The 17,806-nt window shown below is 36.1% G+C and overlaps 1 protein-coding gene and 1 non-coding gene across 2 annotated transcripts; both read right to left on the bottom strand.

The window, feature by feature from the left end:
- Window positions 1-1,224: 1,224 nt before the first annotated feature.
- Window positions 1,225-2,581, bottom strand: LOC141715163 (APO protein 4, mitochondrial-like). Its single transcript, XM_074518642.1, has 2 exons — window positions 2,397-2,581; window positions 1,225-2,005 (listed from the first exon to the last, which is right to left on the bottom strand). Exons 1-2 carry the CDS (start codon window positions 2,579-2,581, stop codon window positions 1,225-1,227), a joined length of 966 nt encoding a protein of 321 aa, XP_074374743.1.
- A 5,171-nt stretch (window positions 2,582-7,752) lies between these two features.
- LOC141715278 (small nucleolar RNA R71) lies at window positions 7,753-7,859 on the bottom strand. Its single transcript, XR_012572045.1, has one exon. It is a non-coding gene; the product is annotated as a small nucleolar RNA R71 (small nucleolar RNA).
- Window positions 7,860-17,806: the final 9,947 nt, after the last annotated feature.

Below are 17,806 nucleotides of genomic sequence, written 5' to 3'. Positions count from 1 at the left end.
TTCGCCGCCTGGACGCAGCACTTGCCCATATAATCAATAAATTAATCAACTATTATTTTCATTATGTTAATTAAGTATTAGATCTGTCATAGAGCACCAAGTGAATAGTTTATTAGACTAAAGTCATTCTTATTTCACTTAGGTAAGCCATTTCCCCTAGTCTGCTTCAGCCTTTTTCTTCTGAGTAAGATTTCATTTCTTGGTAGGGCTACTAATATCGCTACTTTTGCCTTGCAAAGTAAAGTTTTGTACAGTTTATGTTGATTGCGTAATGCTTTTGAAGCACATCATGGATTTTCATGTGTCATGTGAAACACGTTTGCTGAGTTTGTTCAGCCTCAAGTACAGACTAGTTATCCAAACACACTACAATCAAAAATTGATCATCTGGTAAGCATAACGCAGGGTCATGAAATTATTCAGCTCACTTGGAAAGTTTAGCATTAGCATCCCTAGACTTATCCCTAAATTTCACGATAAAAAAATCACGAGGCTAAAATTCATCTTCTTAAAAATAAAGTTCCTTGGAGTAAAGAGAGGGTTAATTTGTTAACAATGACTTGGAGAGATAGACAATAGCATTCTTGTATGTTTTTCTTAGTATGGACTTAAAGATTAATAATTTGACAATTTAGTCATTGCATTTTATATTATGTGTTGACAGTTCTGAGTGACCATATCACATAATGAAGAGGCACTATGTAAAGTAGAGACAGATATCCAGGGAGATTTAGTAGCATATTATTTGATACTAATGGAACCAAGTGCTTTGTTTATCAGATACTCTGGTATATACTTTAGTACATGACCAGTATTTATTTTCTTCAAAAATCAAAAGAGAGACAACATCTGGATTGGAAACAGAATCAGCATATTCAAGTACAGTACAGATGACTTATTCCCCGGTATGATTCAGAGTGGTGTGTCAGTGTACTCTGTTAGAATAACTAAAACCTCTGACTTCAATAATTTTCCTAGTATTAAATGCACTCCCTGTAACTCACACACACATGCCAGAGACTTTAACCCTTAGCCTCTTGTTAGTGAAAGAAGAGAGGTTCAATTTAAACTTAGCTTACGGTTGCACGAGAATGAGTAAATCTACAATGTCAAGGCTACTTTGTAAATGGAACATGCAATAAATAAGAATTTTAAAACAAAAGATCTCTAAAATGTTCGTGTAAGAAATTACAAGCATACCTAAATATCTGATCCAAATGAGCCTCAATCTTCCACTAAAGCCGGTTTTGGTGATGGTGCTGAAAAGTCTCGCAGTTTCATCATAGGCAAGTATTTAGATGGGGGAATAGCACCAGCTTTTGTGCACAGATCAACCACAGCTGGGGCATGACCATATAATTCTCTGCGTGCATTAAGGAGAGGCGGATCTTGAGGTCGCTGAAACCACACAACCTTTGGAGGAATCAAATCATCGACTTTTGCATCTACCCAAACTGGACACCACTGCCAGCTCTGAATTTTAAACACATCACAAGCTCGTGCTCTGCGACCACATGGCCCCAAAGGATCTCCTGAATAATGTTTATAGACCTTTACAGGATAAGCCGACAATAGCTTCTCAACTCCAGACCTAACACTCTCCCATGCGCCTAATGTTCCTTGTGCTACAACCTTCTGATCCTCTACTGAACAAATTGCATTTCCAACAAATGGACACAAAGATCCACCTCCAATAGCTTTATGCACATACTGATCGAAATTCAGGTGGCTCAAAACTAAACCTTCATTGCGTTGATAAGCCCCCGCCGCTAAGCACAATTCAACCACTGCAGGAACAGTGTCGAAACTGATACCGATCCTCTTTCGATGCTCAGTCACATTTTTGAACGTGTTCTGAATTTGAGATGCTTTCACAGGAACAATAATATCATTCAAGCCGTCCGCTCTAACCCATTCATGTCGACTTCCCATAGCACGGCGTCTAAAACCACAACAAGTCTTAATCAAATGTCCTTGCTCACCAATATGTACTTCTTGACAATGCCTGTTAAGAAATAAACAACCAACATTAACCATGCACACAATCAAACAAACATACACATGGTGTAACGAACTGCAGCCATTTTTAAGTCAGCAGTCTCGACCTATGTTACCCGGACTCGGGTATGGGTATCGGACACGGGTTCGTATTAAGTGCCGGACTTGGTAATATTCCGAAAAATTTACATGTTTTTGGCCTAAAATAAGTGTCCAAGTATCCATGCCAATGTCCCATGCCAATGTCTGAGTGTCAGTATCCGACACGAGCACTCGAAGCAAAATAAATAGTCGGATAACTAAGGTCTCAGACAGTTTGATAATTATTCGGTAACATATAAAATCGGTATGAGTTAGCCATAACACCTAAATTCAGTAGATTGGAGATAGGAACGTACATGCAAGACCAAACAGGAACAGTTTGAAGAAGAGTTGAGACGCCTTTAATGAGATGTGCCCTAGCTTTAAGTACTTCTTCAGCGACAGGTATCAAATCTTTTATCGGATAATCTTGTCCTTGTATTCTCTCTATAACCAATCGTCTTGTTATTGGTTTTTGTCCCGTAGCATTTTTACTATACATTCTTGACACGCTGTTGTGTATTGACGTTTTAACAATACAGTTAAGCCATAAACTTTTGTAGGTTTTCAAGATTGAAGCCATTAACAAGGTTCAATAAAAACTAAATGAGATAGAAATGAATTGAAACAAGTATGAAATGAGATAAGTATGTAAGAGCAACTACAACCCTAATAAATTGTCGGGTGTTAGGGGTGAGCGCTGTGGGACGTTGCAAATTTTTTTTTCTTCAAACCGCAAATCAAATCAGACCGTACATGCAGTTTGATCAAATTTCCAAATCGCACCCACACCGCTTACCCTAAAAAACCGTATAAACCATGCGGTGCGGTGTGGTTCGGTTCACTGCGATTTATATTTTACAAGTTCAAAAAAATTAAATAAATATAAAACTTAAATTTAATTAAATTTCCGAATAATATAACAAAGTCGCCAATATTCTTCAAAAATACAAATTAGGGATTTTCACCCTGTAAAGTTTAACATAGAAATTTGGCTCGACAATTAAATGAGTTCACTATTAAATAGCTGGCTTTGTAACTTGTGTCTTATTGTCTGTGAAGAAATACAAACAGGATGATCACTACGCAACAATTAATCTTGCAGAAACAGCAAGCACTACCAGTACGTTAAATGAAATCAAACTTAATAAATGGAATCATGAAATATAAGTATATATTATATATATAATATATTAAATATTGCGGTGCAGTTTGAACCTCATTTCAGAAATTTAAAATCACAATCGCGCCATGGAAATTAAAAACTGCGTTTTGACTTGATCTTATAAACTCGTCAAACACATTAATTTATATTGATATAAAATATTAAAAAATTTCACATTATTGGTAAGATATTCTCTCCGAACTTGTAATTTAAATTTACTAAACGTAGAATGTGACCATATTTTTCGGTCGGGTCATGTAGTCAAATTTCGGGTATTTTTTGAAGAATGAGTTAAGTTCTGATTTCAAATTCGAAATAAAATAAAATATTTTGACTTATTATAATTCGAACTCATTTAAATATGTAATACAATTATAGATTATTTATATATAAGCGATTCTATTTTCAATATTTTCTTTAAAAATTATATATGTACATTTTAATTACTTTTTATAATAATAAATATGTTAAAAATATATGAGATACATTTTCAAACTAAAAAAAGATTAATAACTAATATAATATATGTACTATGTCTAATTTTATATCTGGAATTTAATTTTTTAAAATTAACCGTATAAATATTCAAGTAGCTATTTTTTTTAACGGAATTCAAGTAACTATCTTTAAAGTTAAATAAAATATTTATTTAGCACACTTACATATTATGTGTATGATAAAAAAATACATGTGACATTATGGTGTAGTGGTATGAGGTTGTATAGGAGAATGAAATATTTTGAGTTCGATTTAAGATTTAAATTTACGTTTTCGTTGCGTTTATGTGCTAAAAACCCTTCATAAATAATGTTATTACTTTATCAACATTTATTCTAAATACTGATCTAGTTCTTTCAGCATTTATTATATTTTTCATGATATAAATCTTGTTGGCATGATTACTCCTAGACCTTATTTAAAGACTACCTCTAGTTGTATGACCACGGATTACCCTTCTCTAGCCACATCTTATTTCTATAGGACAATCTTTCTAAGCCTTTTTCTGTGAGATGTGTGAAAAGATTGAGGGAAAACAGAGTTTAAGAGAGACAGGATCCTTCTTGGAAAAAGAAGAGGTAGATGAGAGATAGGATTTAGTAATCCCTGTGAGGAAACTCTGACTATTAAAAGTCATGAGATGTGTGGTGTGAGGAGTAGTGAGACTACTTTAAAAGAATAGAGAGATTAAGTTTTATTTGTTATATGTTTGCAGGTGCTCAGAGTTCTAAAGAAACAGATGTTGAACAACAGTCTTTTGAACATCAAGAAAACTCTGATGTACCAAGGGCTATTAATCTCCCTACAAGTCTAATTACTGGTACTTTCTTGCAGTCCATACATTCTACTATTCCTCCATATGAGACAATCCCTGTTTTTGTTGAAAAACAGTCCATTTACTCTACTTTTCCATCACCTGAGGAAATCCCTGTTGTTGCTAAAGATGTAGTAGCACAACAGTCCATTCATAAAGTTTCATCCATTTTAGAATCACCACAACATTCTACAGGAACTGAAGTCCGGGAAGTTAATCTTGAAGCTCCAATTCATTTATCTACAATACTTGAAGATGTGGAGTTAACTGCTGAAGGTGTGGAAGCTTCTGAAGCTACTGGATCATATTTTGTACAAATTTCTAATTCTATTCTATATGTTGAAGCTGGTGATGAAGTTCAGCAATTAGTGCAAAATCCGGTTGATGTTGAAGAATCTATTGATGGTGAAGAAGCTAATGTTTCTAATGCTATTATAGATCCTGAGAATGATCTTTTCTTCCCTGAAGATATGCCTATGCATGTGAGACAACAGAAACTGAAAGAGTTAGATGCTACGAAATAAAATGATTATTTTGATAATCTCTGGAATGATCATCGGAAAGATGATACATATCCTATTTCAAGAACACAAGCTGTTGCACATCTGGAAACAGTAGAACAAAAGATTACAAATACTGATATGTTGAATCATCTGAAAGCATCAACTTAAGTTAGCATATCCTTACACACAGCTCATGAAGCAACTACTACTCAAATCAATCAGATTAAAGAATCATTGATTGCTTCAAAGCTGACTACTCATCAGGAAATTCAGAAACAAATTTCACCAATAGTTGTCAGGAAAACTGAAATTGAAGCCAGTCAAGCTAGATTGGAAGTTAAACAAGCTCAAATGTCTGCTCAACTTACAGAAGTAAAGAATTCAATGGAGCTGATTCTTTCTTTAATGCTTGGTGATGATGCCAAAAAAGGGGAGAAAATTGTTAAATGTAAATGCATGCAGCTGATATTGACAGGTACTGATGATAAAAATCTTGATGGAGGTAATAAGGGGGACAAAATGATAGTAAAAGGAGAAAAGGTGAAGAGCTAGTTGAAGTTAGTGGTTCATCAAAAGTAATCACTATATTTCAATCTAGACAAGGTATAGAAAGTAAGAGGAATGAAGGAAGAGTAGAAGATTTGACGGTGACTTTAAAAATGAAAAACTCTTCACAAGTCACAACTGTTGCTGATGAAGACCAAGATATTCTGGAGAGAAAAGTGATAAGTGGATTTTATATCTACTTGAAACGTTTCATTACAAGTTTAAGTTGGTGTTTTGGACTCAAGTTATTGGTATTTTGATGTGTTTTTGTATTTTTTGCATCTCAGGCACTAGTTGAAGAAAGAATGGAACTTTTATTGAATATATGTTAAAAATAGCCAAGAATCTGAACTTAAAGCCATTACCAAATTGTAGAGGATCTCGAGAGCTTCGCGTGGACTGCTTCTTCATCAAATTCTGACGAGTGGAGCAAAAGTTACAGCAAAAAGAAGAAAATTCAGAATTCCAACTACAATAGCACGGCGCGCCCGCGCGCAAGGCGGGGCGGCTGCGCCAGAGAAGCAGGTGATGCCCGCGCCAGCGCTGATTCGGGGGCGGCCGCGTGGGGTGATTTTTCCAGAATCCTGTTTCGAGTCCGTTTTGGAGATTTTGAAGCCCAGTTCGATCCTGAAGCCTATATATTCCCTAAATAAGACACTTTTGACAACAAAGAGACCATGGAGAGCAATAAGAAGACTTAGAGAGCACGAGACGCCTACGGAGAAGAAGACTTTGGTTTTTTTCAATATAGTTAATACTTTGGATGCTTCTTTTCGATTTGTCTTTGAACCCTAATACTCTTATATTGTTTTTATCATGTTTTCATTGGAACCCATGGTGTCGATGAGTTCGATCATGAACTAATCGTTATCGTGGGGTTCTAACGCATTTACTTATGGATTTATATAGTTAATTATTTTGATATCTTGGTATGCGGTGATTGATTGATATCCTAGTATTAATTGTGCTTATTCGTTTTATGTGTGTAGCTAACATATAAGATAGTGTGTTAATCTCTATTGAAGTGACAGTGAATATAGAGGTTTAGAACTTGCCATGTTAGCATAGGTTCATGTATTTGTTATGCATAATTCGTAGGTAATTTTAACCATCTTACTTGTCCTATGTAATCACGATAGATAACTTGCGCATTAAATCTTTATATTGTCAAATTCTATAGACATATAGGGTCTCAATATAATTGGTGTCTATTCAGCTTCTATCTCTTTGTGGATGTCTGGTAGTAGGGTATGCGTACAACGAAAGTTGGCATTTACTAGTTTCGTGTTATCTGATTAGTTGTCATCATCATTGCATGCTAAGGTTAAGAACAATGACTTTGAATAGACTAGTTTTGAAATTAGAATCCCATGTTTGTCTCATATAAGTAATTCAACCTAAATTCTTGTAGTTAATGTTATTTAGTATAATCTCTTAGTTTAATAAAAACCCAATTTGCTATTTGTCTTAGCATTGAATGATAGCCATGCCATTGTTGCATAAGTGCATTAATTGAATTTAACCTAAATCAGTCTCTGTGGGAACGAACTAGAAAGAATTCTATATTACTTGCGAACACGTATACTTGCGTATAATTTTAGCGCGTATTTTCATCCTAACAAGTTTTTGGCGCCGCTGCCGGGGAGTCGGTGTTAATTTTTAGTTTATGTGCTTGACATCATTAAAGTTCACTGACTCAGATTCTTTTACTTTCACGGTTACTTGTTTATGTTTCAGGTACTCTAGTTTTTATTGCAAAGGGAGAACCAACAGCAAATCTGAAAGCGTTGAAGGATTTTTCTCAACCAAAGATCAATGACATTCAATCTAGCATTTTTAGGCCAGCTATCGCAGCTAATACCTTTGAGTTCAAGCCTGACATAGTTCAGATGGTACAGAATTCAGTGCAGTTTGGGGGTGCTCCAATGGAAGATCCTAATATGCACATTAGGTATTTCATCGAGATCTGTGACACTTTCAAGTTCAACAATATTTCCGAAGATGCCATGAAACTCTGACTTTTTCCATTCTCTCTAAGGGATAAAGCTAGGAGCTGGTTACACTCTCTACCAGCTGGTTCCATCACTACTTGGGAGGATCTTGCTCCGAAGCTTCTTACTAGATTTTTCCCTATAGAGAAGACAGCCGCACTCACGAATGCTTTTACTCAATTTACACAGCAATCGGGAGAAACTTTATGTGAAGCTTGGGAGCACTACAAGGAGACTCTTAGGAAGTGTCCTCATCATGGCATGCCTAATTGGATGATCATCAATTATTTTTACAATGGTTTGGGAGCACAGTCTAGACCCATGCTTGATGCAGCATCAGGTGGAGCATTACGGGCAAAGAGCTATGAGGAAGCTTATGGTCTAATTGAACTGATGGCTGTTAATGAATATCAGTATCCAATCCAGATTTTTCCACAAGGTGAGGTAGCAGGAGTTCTTAAAGTGGATACAGCTACGACTATCACTGCTCAACTAAAGGCATTGTCTATGAAGATCGATTTTATGGCTAACTATGGAGTTCATCAGAGGACAAGTGTTTGTGAGCTTTTTGGCGGTTGACGTACGACGGAGCAATGCGCTATATCTTGTAAATCAGCTCGGTTTGTTAGTAACTTTCAGAGATCGCAGCAACCAATGCCAGACACTTATCATCCTGACAACTGGAATTATCCTAACTGCAACTGGAGTAAAAATCAGAATGCGATGCAATAGCCTTATCAGCGGTATGCAGCAAAGTAATTCAATCATCCTGGTTTTCAACAACCGCAATATGCACCAAGACAACAACTCCAAATTCAACAACAAACTCATGGAGGTGCAGGTCTATCTTCGAATGAAAAATCTGAATTGGAGGAGTTGCGGCTTATGTCCAAAAATCAGGCTCTTATATGCCAAAGCCAGGTTGATTCTATCAAGACTTTGGAGAACCAAATTGGGAAAATTGCTAACGCCTTATTGAATTGACCATCAGGAACGCTTTCTAGTGATACAGAAGCCAGTCCAGGCAAGAGGGAAGTTAACAAACAGGTGAACGCCATCACCTTGAGGTCCGGAAAGGTCACAAGCCCCCAAATTCAGCAAGACCAAGAATCTGAAAATTATGTCTAGAATACAGGTGCATCTGCACCTTTGCCAATTCCAGAAAATGAGATTGTAGCTGAAAAAGTTATGCAGAAGGATGCCGAGGTGGAACCGAAGAAGAAAGCTGTTGAAAGCAATCCTCCTGAGGATAATAAAGGGGATAAACAGGTTTACCCACCTCCGCTATTTCCTAAAAGGCTTCAAAAGCATAAGTTCGACAAGTAATTTGACAAGTTTTTGGAAGTTTTCAAGAAGCTACATATCAATATACCTTTTGCTGAAGCTCTAGAACAGATGCCGAGCTATACTAAGGTCATGAATGGTATTCTATCTCAGAAGTTAAAATTTGAGGAGTTGGAAACCGCTGCTCTAACAGAAGAGTGCAGTGACGTGCTGTAACAGAAACTACCTCCTAAGCTTACAAATCCAGAAAGCTTCACGATACCTTGCACCATTGGCAGTCTATCGTTCGACAAGTGTTTGTGTGACTTGGGAGCTAGCATCAATCTGATGCCCTTGTCAGTTTTCAAGAAACTTGGACTACCTGATCTAAAACTTGTGAACATGTCATTGCAGCTAGCTGATCGTTCCATCGCTTATCCGCGAGGAGTAGTGGAGAATATCTTGGTTAAGGTGGATAAGCTCATCTTCCCTGCTGATTTTATCATTCGGGATTTTGAGGAAGATAAGAAGATTCCCATCATCTTGGGAAGACCATTCTTGGCTACAGGCCGAACTATGATCGATGTGCAAAAATGAGATCTTGCGATGAAGGTTCAAAATCAGAAGGTCACTTTTAATGTGTTCAAGGCAATAAAGTTACCCACAGATAAAGATCAGTGCTTTAAAGTAGAGCCGGTCGACTTTGTCGTGAATTCAGAGCTTCAGCAATTGACAAAGTCAGATACTTTAGAGAGATCGTTAATAGGGGAATTAGTTATTGAAGATGAAGAACAAGCAGAGCAACTACAGGTTTTGAATGCACCTCCGTGGAAGAGGAAGTTGGATATAACATTCGATTCCCTTGGGTTAGTAGAGCTGAAAATTTCGCAGGAGCGTATCGAGCCGTCTATTGAAGAAGCTCCCATACTTGAGCTCAACCCACAACCAGATCATTTGATTTATGCATTCTTAGGTGCACCCCATGACAAGGACGTGGGATATATTTTTGATGATGTAGAGGGTGGCCGAACGGATCCTCCCGTGCCTACAGAGGAATCTTCTCATGCTCAGCAGGTAGTTGATAGGATTGGTGTTGGTAATGAGCAGTATAGAAGGTTGATTTGGAGTATTAAGGCCATGCATGACATCCACCAGCATTTTGCTGAAGATTTGACACATGCTCTCGGTACTGTTTTCCGAGACACTGGTGTCGAGGTTGATTGACCACCTGATCCTCCACCCGAAGAGGGTGATCCTCCCGCTAACTAGGGATGCCTGAAATCCTTATTATTACCTTCAATGAGGACATTGAAAATTTTAAGTTTAGGGGTGATAATGTAAGGATTAGTTGTGTGTGTCCATATAGATTCATATAGATTCATGTTGCATGTTTAGTTGTATTTCATTCATATTTTTGTATGATTGTTCATATAGGACATATTTGTTTGTATTTTTATGTGAGTGCATTTAGTTGCATGTGCATGCATATACCATGATCCCTTAGGTTGAGCAATTTATGTCCGATAAGTTGATGTTAATTTGAGTGTAGTGATGGAGAATAGAGGGATGTTTAAATCTTAATGAATTGATTTGCATGTCAGGAAAAAAAATTCACAAGTCTTATAGGATTGTGTTTTAGCTAGATCATGATCATACTTGTTTATTTGTTGAGATTTAATCACTTGGTCATATTTAGAATTTTTGGTATTCTCTTAATAACGTAAGAGCACTGATTTTTAAATTGGAGAAAAACTTGGATTTCATTGCTAGTTGTGAATAGGGATAGGCGTCAAATGGCTAGTAGTTGGCTCATATTTTATGAGTAGTCTAGGGTTGAATGAGATGGATCGAAACGCACTCATTCAGATTCATTGAAAAAAAGCAAGAAAAAAAGAGAAAAAAAGAAAGAGAAAAGAAAAAAATTTGTGTTTATGCATAATTGATCAAGAGTGAGCTCTTTAATACCCGAGTTATTAAGTTCTAGGGGATTTGTGCCTAGTGACCTAAGGCTTTATAGTCTTGGATCCGTTAACCTAACGATCGCTACATGGGTATTATTGCATAAGTCTTTTGGGATCTCATTCATTGCACGATCAAATAAGCATTTTTGTTATGTGTTATGTGTTCAATAATAGCATGAATCCTTGTATAACTCTAGTAAAATGAAGGTGTTGTGAGTCATTATGCGTTTAACATCTATTCTAGTTATAAACTTATGATAGTTTTGATGATAGATAATTTATGATTATTGATCTGGTATCGAGAGTATTTCTATTAAGCATTTCACACGCGCATGTTCTGGATTGTGAGTTGGTTTGTGGAATTATTCGAGCTCTGTTTTGAGTTATTGCATTCATAGAGGCGTTGGCTTATTCATTTGGTTATGGTTATTCTGAGGGGATCGATTACATTATTATTTAGTTGCATTCACGTAGTTGTATTCATGCATTAGGTTTGTTTTATAGTTTTTGAGTCTATTTATGCTTGAGGACAAACATCGATTCAAGTTTGGGGGTGTGATAAGTGGATTTTATATCAACTTGGAACGCTTATTTACAAGCTTGAGTTGCTATTTTGGACTCAAGTTGTTGATATTTTAATGTGTTTTTGTGTTTTTTTTGCATCTCAGGCACTAGTTGGAGGAAGAATGGAGATTTTATTGAATATGTGCTGAAAAGAGCCAAGAATCTGAAGTCAAGGCCATTACCAAATTGTAGAGAATCTCAAGAGCTTCGCGTGGACCGCTTCTTCATCAAATTCTGACGAGTGGAGCAAAAGTGTTGTTTCTGTTGAAGCTTTGCCAAATTGATTGTATTAACTATATTCACCCCCCTCTACAGTTGATTAAGGGCCTAACATACAATGTTCCATTCCATTCGTTAGGCAGCACAGTAAAGAACAAAGTTTGAGCCAACATCAAACATTTTATACTTCAAACATCCTCAATTAGGCACCACTCCACGATAAAAGTTATTCACACTGTACCTCCTCATTATTCTACTGAACTAAACTATATTAGTCAATTGTTAGTCCTCTACTTGATCATCAACACACTCTTCTACAAAATTTTATATCTTGAGAATTGCTAAACATTTAGAATATGGTCACCTTCGTCAGACTCTGCATATCAAAGACATTATATAAAATTTTATGCATCTTTTCATGCATAATTGTCTATTTTTCATATTACATGAGCTAGATGCAAGATATGCGAAGACCTTTACGTGTTAAGTAAGATACGTGATGACATGTACATTTTTACTATGTAACAAAGTTTTGTAATTATTTCCAAGGACTTTTTTATGATTATATCTTTATACCTAACCATTAAAAATTTAAGTCCACATTTCGTTCAGAACATTTGAGTTGAGAATCCTTGTATTTATGTTCAGGTTTTACCCAACAATAATGGTTGTAGTTTTCTTGCATATCACGACGATATCTTAGGTGCATCTATACGTTTTTGATTGTTCGATAATATAATTAAAATGGTGATCATTTTTTTACGTTGCTAAAATGTCGGATAATAAGTGTGCGTAACGCGGGTAAAAGTCCCTGATATATAAGTAAAGAAGCATATAATTGGAATTCAATTTATCAATTACATATTATGTACAAGTTCATATTTGAATATAAAAAATAAATAATAAGTATGATGATAGTAAAATGATAAAATATAAAAGTAACCGTTATCTGAATTTATATCATAATTTAGACCGAAAACGAAGTCAAAAATGATGATATAGACTATACGTAAAATCTTTAATGCTTAAATTAAGTTGAAAATAGTACCATATATTTTATTTAACAAACTATTGGTTAGAATATTTGTTTTTCAGAAATGCGAGATTCAATCAAACTTGATTCGATTTTAAATTTTTATACTGAGAAAGTTAACAATATACGTTAGAAAAATATATGAAGATACAAAATAATTATTTTCGGCTAATGATTAATTTTACAACATCTTCTTAAATAATTAAAAAATATTTATTTATCATCGTTACCTAAATTATAAAATTATTCTGTATAATGTTCTAAAAAATATAATAGCACCGCAGCAAAATATTATAGCACCGCAGCTACGGGCGAGTTTATTCATCAATTTTAAATTAAAAATAGAATGTCACTTTATAACACGTCTAATATCGTGCAAGAGTAAGTTATACCATGACAAGTAAATAAATGAACACATGGTCCACATCTCCTCATGGTCGATAATACGTAGAAATTTAAAATATAACAGAATAAATGTCGGCGGATGGTTTTTTTACCACAAACATGAGCTCCAGAAAGAGCAGCAAGCTACCAAATTTTTGAGTATTTAAACTCTCTTCACCCCTCCGCTTCTCTCTTTAACTCTTTTTCTCCACATCTCACTCTCTCTGTTAGGAATATATGTGCATTAGTTTGATGATATATTTAACAAAACACTTAAGTAGAAATCTAGTGTTTGTAGCCTCAACGGATAAGACCATTTTGGCTATCCGTTGATGGTGTAGCTTTACTTAGAAATAAGTCTAGTGTTGTAGCACATTTCAGTCTCTGAATTTGAGATATAAATTCTTAAATGTTGAGGGAAATTATAAGTCATGTTGACTACTAGAGGATATGCAGATAGGAAGGCCAATTGTAAGTATTTCATGCCTTGTAATTTTGTATAAATGAAATGGTGTCAACGGATAACTTAAAGACCTTCAACGGATGAGAAACAAAGCTTCAACGGATGTCTCTAAAGCTTCAACGGATAACATCCTTCAACGGATGAGTGCATCAACGGATAGAGCTTCAACTGCTAACACATCAACGGATAAAGCCATCAATGGATGAAGGCTTCAACGGATGTTCTGTTAAATAGCAGTTGACAAGTGGTAGTTGTACCTACAAACAGAGGCACATGGGTTGACAGAGACAACTGAGATGTGGTAGCCTATTTCAGGAACATCAGAAAAAGCAGCCGTTCTACTCTAGTATAAAGAGGCAATAGTCAACAATGCACTGGAGTAAAATGGAGAAGAAACAAGTGGAGAACTTATTTTATTATTATACTTTTTATCTTTGTCTTCACTTGTAAACTTGGTGATATATAAACCAAGTAGCAGCTAGTAATTAGAGGAGAATTTTTCCAAAGCTGTTTAGAAAAATCTTGAGAGAAAAATTATCTAGTTTGTACTAGGACGCAGTTGTGATCAACTTCTTGAATCACAGATTTTCTGAAATACCATCTCTGGTGGAACAACAATCCACCAGAAAAGTTTTTAAGGTCTGTTGTGTTCTTTACATTAGTGTTTGAATATATATCTGTCAGTATTAGCTTAAAGCAATTCATACACTTGTTTATCTTAAACACATAGCCTTTGAAACTGCTCAAAACTTGAAAAAGGTTTGAGATTTACATTCAACCCCCCTTCTGTAAATCTCATTGTTAGTTCATTAGGAATAACAATTGGTATCAGAGCAAGCTCTTGACACACAAAGAGTTTAAAGATCTTGAAAACTAACAAAGATGAGTAAGAAGGATATTGGAGTAAAAATCCCAGTTCTTGACAAAGACAATTATCACCATTGGAAGGTGAAAATGCACCTTCATCTACTCTCCCAAGATGAAGGTTATGTAAACTGCATTGAGAATGGTCCTCACATTCCCCACAAAGTAGCCACAGTTGCTACGGCCACAATTGCTGTTGGTCAATCCATTCCAAAACCTAGAGCAGAATGGACAATGGAAGACACAGAAGAAGTCCACAAGGATAAGAAGGCTATGAACATTTTGTTTAATGGTCTTGACAAGGATATGTTTGATAATGTGATAAATTGCACAACTGCCAAAGAGGTTTGGGACACAGTTCAACTACTGTGTGAAGGTACAGAACAAGTAAAAGAAAACAAAATGCAGCTTCTCATTTAACAGTATGAGTATTTTCATTTTGAAGAAAATGAATCTTTAAATGACACATTCAATAGATTCCAAAAGCTGTTGAATGGACTGAAGCTGTATGGTAGAGTGTACCAGGTGAAGGATTCAAATCTTAAATTTTTAAGATCCTTGCCAAAGGAATGGAAACCCATGACTGTCTCCTTGAGAAACTCTCAAGATTATAAGGACTTCACTCTTGAAAGATTATATGGAATCTTGAAGACTTATGAACTAGAGCTGGAACAGGATGAGGTATTGGAGAAGGGAAGAAAGAAAGGAGGTTCAGTTGCCTTGGTAGCTGAAAATGAGAAAGAATGCAGACAAGAAACTGTGAGATCAACATTAAACTCCAAAGATGGCACAAGCAAATCAGAATCAAGCAAGGGTAAGGAGCAAGTTGCTGAGAATGAAGACAACTCCAGCCAAGATGACTCTGATGGTATTGATGAGCATCTTGCATTTCTGTCCAGAAGATTTGCAAAGATGAAATTTAGGAAAAACACTAGAGCCACTAAACCTCATAAGAACATGGTGGACAAATCCAAGTTCAAGTGTTTCAATTGTGGTATAAGTGGACACTTTGCAAGTGAGTGCAGAAAGCCAACTTCTGAAAAGAAGAAATTTGACCAAGTAGATTATAAAAAGAAATATTTTGATCTGCTCAAGCAAAAGGAGAGGGCTTTCATTACTCAAGAAAAAGACTGGGCAGCTGATGGAGAAGAAGAGGATGAAGATGTGGAATATGTCAACTTGGCTCTCATGGCTGATTCTGAGGAAAATGAAGTTAGTTCATCAAGCAACCAGGGAAAAAGAAGAAATCTATGGTACTTGGACAGTGGCTGTTCAAGACACATGACAGGAGATTTCTCCCTGCTCACAGAGTTTAAGGAGAGAGCTGGCCCTTGCATAACCTTTGGAGATGACAACAAAGGGTTTACTATGGGATATGGCTTGATTTCAACAAGGAATGTCATAATTGATGAAGTTGCATTAGTTGATGGTCTCAAGCACAACTTACTGAGCATCTGTCAACTATGTGATAGCGGGAATACAATTTCCTTCAATTCAGAAGCCTGTGTTGTCACCAGTAAGAAAGACAACAAAGTGGTTCTAACTGGAGTTAGAAAAGGAAATGTGTACTTAGCTGACTTCAACTCTACAGATGCAGAATCTATTACTTGTCTCTTCAGCAAAGCAAGTTCAGCTGAAAGTTGGCTATGGCACAAGAAGCTATCCCATTTGAATTTTAAGACAATGAATGATCTAGTCAAAAAGGACTTAGTTAGAGGAATTCCTCTTGTTGAATTCTCAAGGGATGGTTTGTGTGATGCTTGTCAGAAAGGCAAACAAAGGAAAGCATCATTCAAAAAGAAGCTTGAAACAATAATTGATGAACCATTACAGCTGCTACATATGGATTTGTTTGGACCAGTCAATGTATTGTCAATTGCAAGAAAAAGATATTGCTTGGTGATTGTAGATGATTTCTCAAAGTTTTCATGGGTCTATTTTCTTGGATCAAAGGATGAAGCAAGTAAAATCATTATTAATCACATCAGGCAAGTCAATAATCATCCTGACTTGAAGGTTAGGAATATCAGGAGTGACAATGGAACTGAGTTCAAGAATTTGACAATGAGGCTGTTATGTGAAGAAAATGGAATCATGCTTGAGTTCTCAGCTCCAAGAACACCTCAGCAAAATGGGGTAGTTGAAAGAAAGAACAGATCTTTAATTGAGGCTGCTAGAACAATGCTTGAAGAATCAAAGTTACCAACATATTTCTGGGCTGAAGCTGTTAATTGTGCCTGCTACACTCAGAATATTTCTTTGATCAATCAAGCTAAAGGCATGACTCCTTATCAGTTGTTCAAGAGAAGAAAACCAACTCTAAACTTTCCTCATGTCTTTGGATATAAATGCTTTATACTGAGTAATCAATCTGACCATAAAGGGAAGTTTGATGCAAAGGCTGATGAAGGGATATTTGTTGGTTACTCAGCTGGAAAATCTTATAGGGTCTATAATCTAAGAACCAACATTGTTATGAAATCTGTGCATGTTGTGTTTGATGATAAAAAGATTGATGGACTAACAGATGAGGGACACCATGAAAGACTCAAATTTGACAACATTGAGATATATTGTGATGATAGTGAAGAGGAGATTGATGGAGATGACACTTCAAAAGGGATTCAAGATATGCCCTTGGATAATGCACAGAATTCTGCATCCGTTGAAAGAGGCAATGCAGTATCCGTTGAAAGACATAGTGCATCATCCGTTGAAGTACATAATGAAGCATCCGTTGATCATAGTTCATCAACGGATAATCGATTTACCTCATCAGTTGATAGAACTCCAAGTTTCCTGCAAAGGACCAACAACTCAGGGGGAGTTTCAACTGATCAACACTCTGTCTCACATCACGACAATACTGAGGCCACCTCATCTAGAGCACATCTTCCACCTCAAAGGAAATGGACCAAGAATCATCCCTTTGAACTGATCATTGGTGATGCATCATCTAAAGTGCAAACAAGAAAAGCTACTCAAAATAAATGTCTGTATAGTAGTTTTCTATCTCAGGAGGAACCTAAGAAAGTGGAAGAAGCCTTAATGGATCCAGATTGGATATTAGCTATGCAGGAAGAGCTGAACCAATTTGAGAGAAACAAAGTTTGGAAGCTGGTACCCAAGCCAAAGAACAAGAGTTCCATTGACATAAAATGGGTATTCAGAAACAAGATGGATGAAAATGGCATTGTCATAAGGAATAAAGCCAGATTGGTTGCTAAAGGCTATTCTCAACAAAAAGGGAATAGATTTTGATGAAACATTTGCTCCAGTTGCAAGACTTGAAGCCATCAGAATCTTTCTAGCCTATGCAGCTAATGCCAATTTCAAAGTCTATCAGATGGATGTCAAGAGTGCATTTCTAAATGGAGAATTGGAGGAAGAAGTTTATGTAAGCCAACCTCCAGGTTTTGAAGATCAAAATTTTCCAGACCATGTGTATTATCTGTTGAA

Source organism: Apium graveolens, chromosome 3, assembly GCF_009905375.1.
Source record: "Apium graveolens cultivar Ventura chromosome 3, ASM990537v1, whole genome shotgun sequence".
Taxonomy (NCBI): domain Eukaryota; kingdom Viridiplantae; phylum Streptophyta; class Magnoliopsida; order Apiales; family Apiaceae; genus Apium; species Apium graveolens.
This window is presented reverse-complemented; position numbering and strand designations above follow the sequence as displayed.

Coding starts and splice junctions, on each gene's coding strand:
- LOC141715163 (XM_074518642.1), bottom strand. CDS start 2,581: ATGTATAGTAAAAATGCTACGGGACAAAAACCAATAACAAGACGATTG. Junction 2,006..2,396: donor GTTCCTGTTTGGTCTTGCAT/GTACGTTCCTAT, acceptor ATTTCTTAACAG/GCATTGTCAAGAAGTACATA.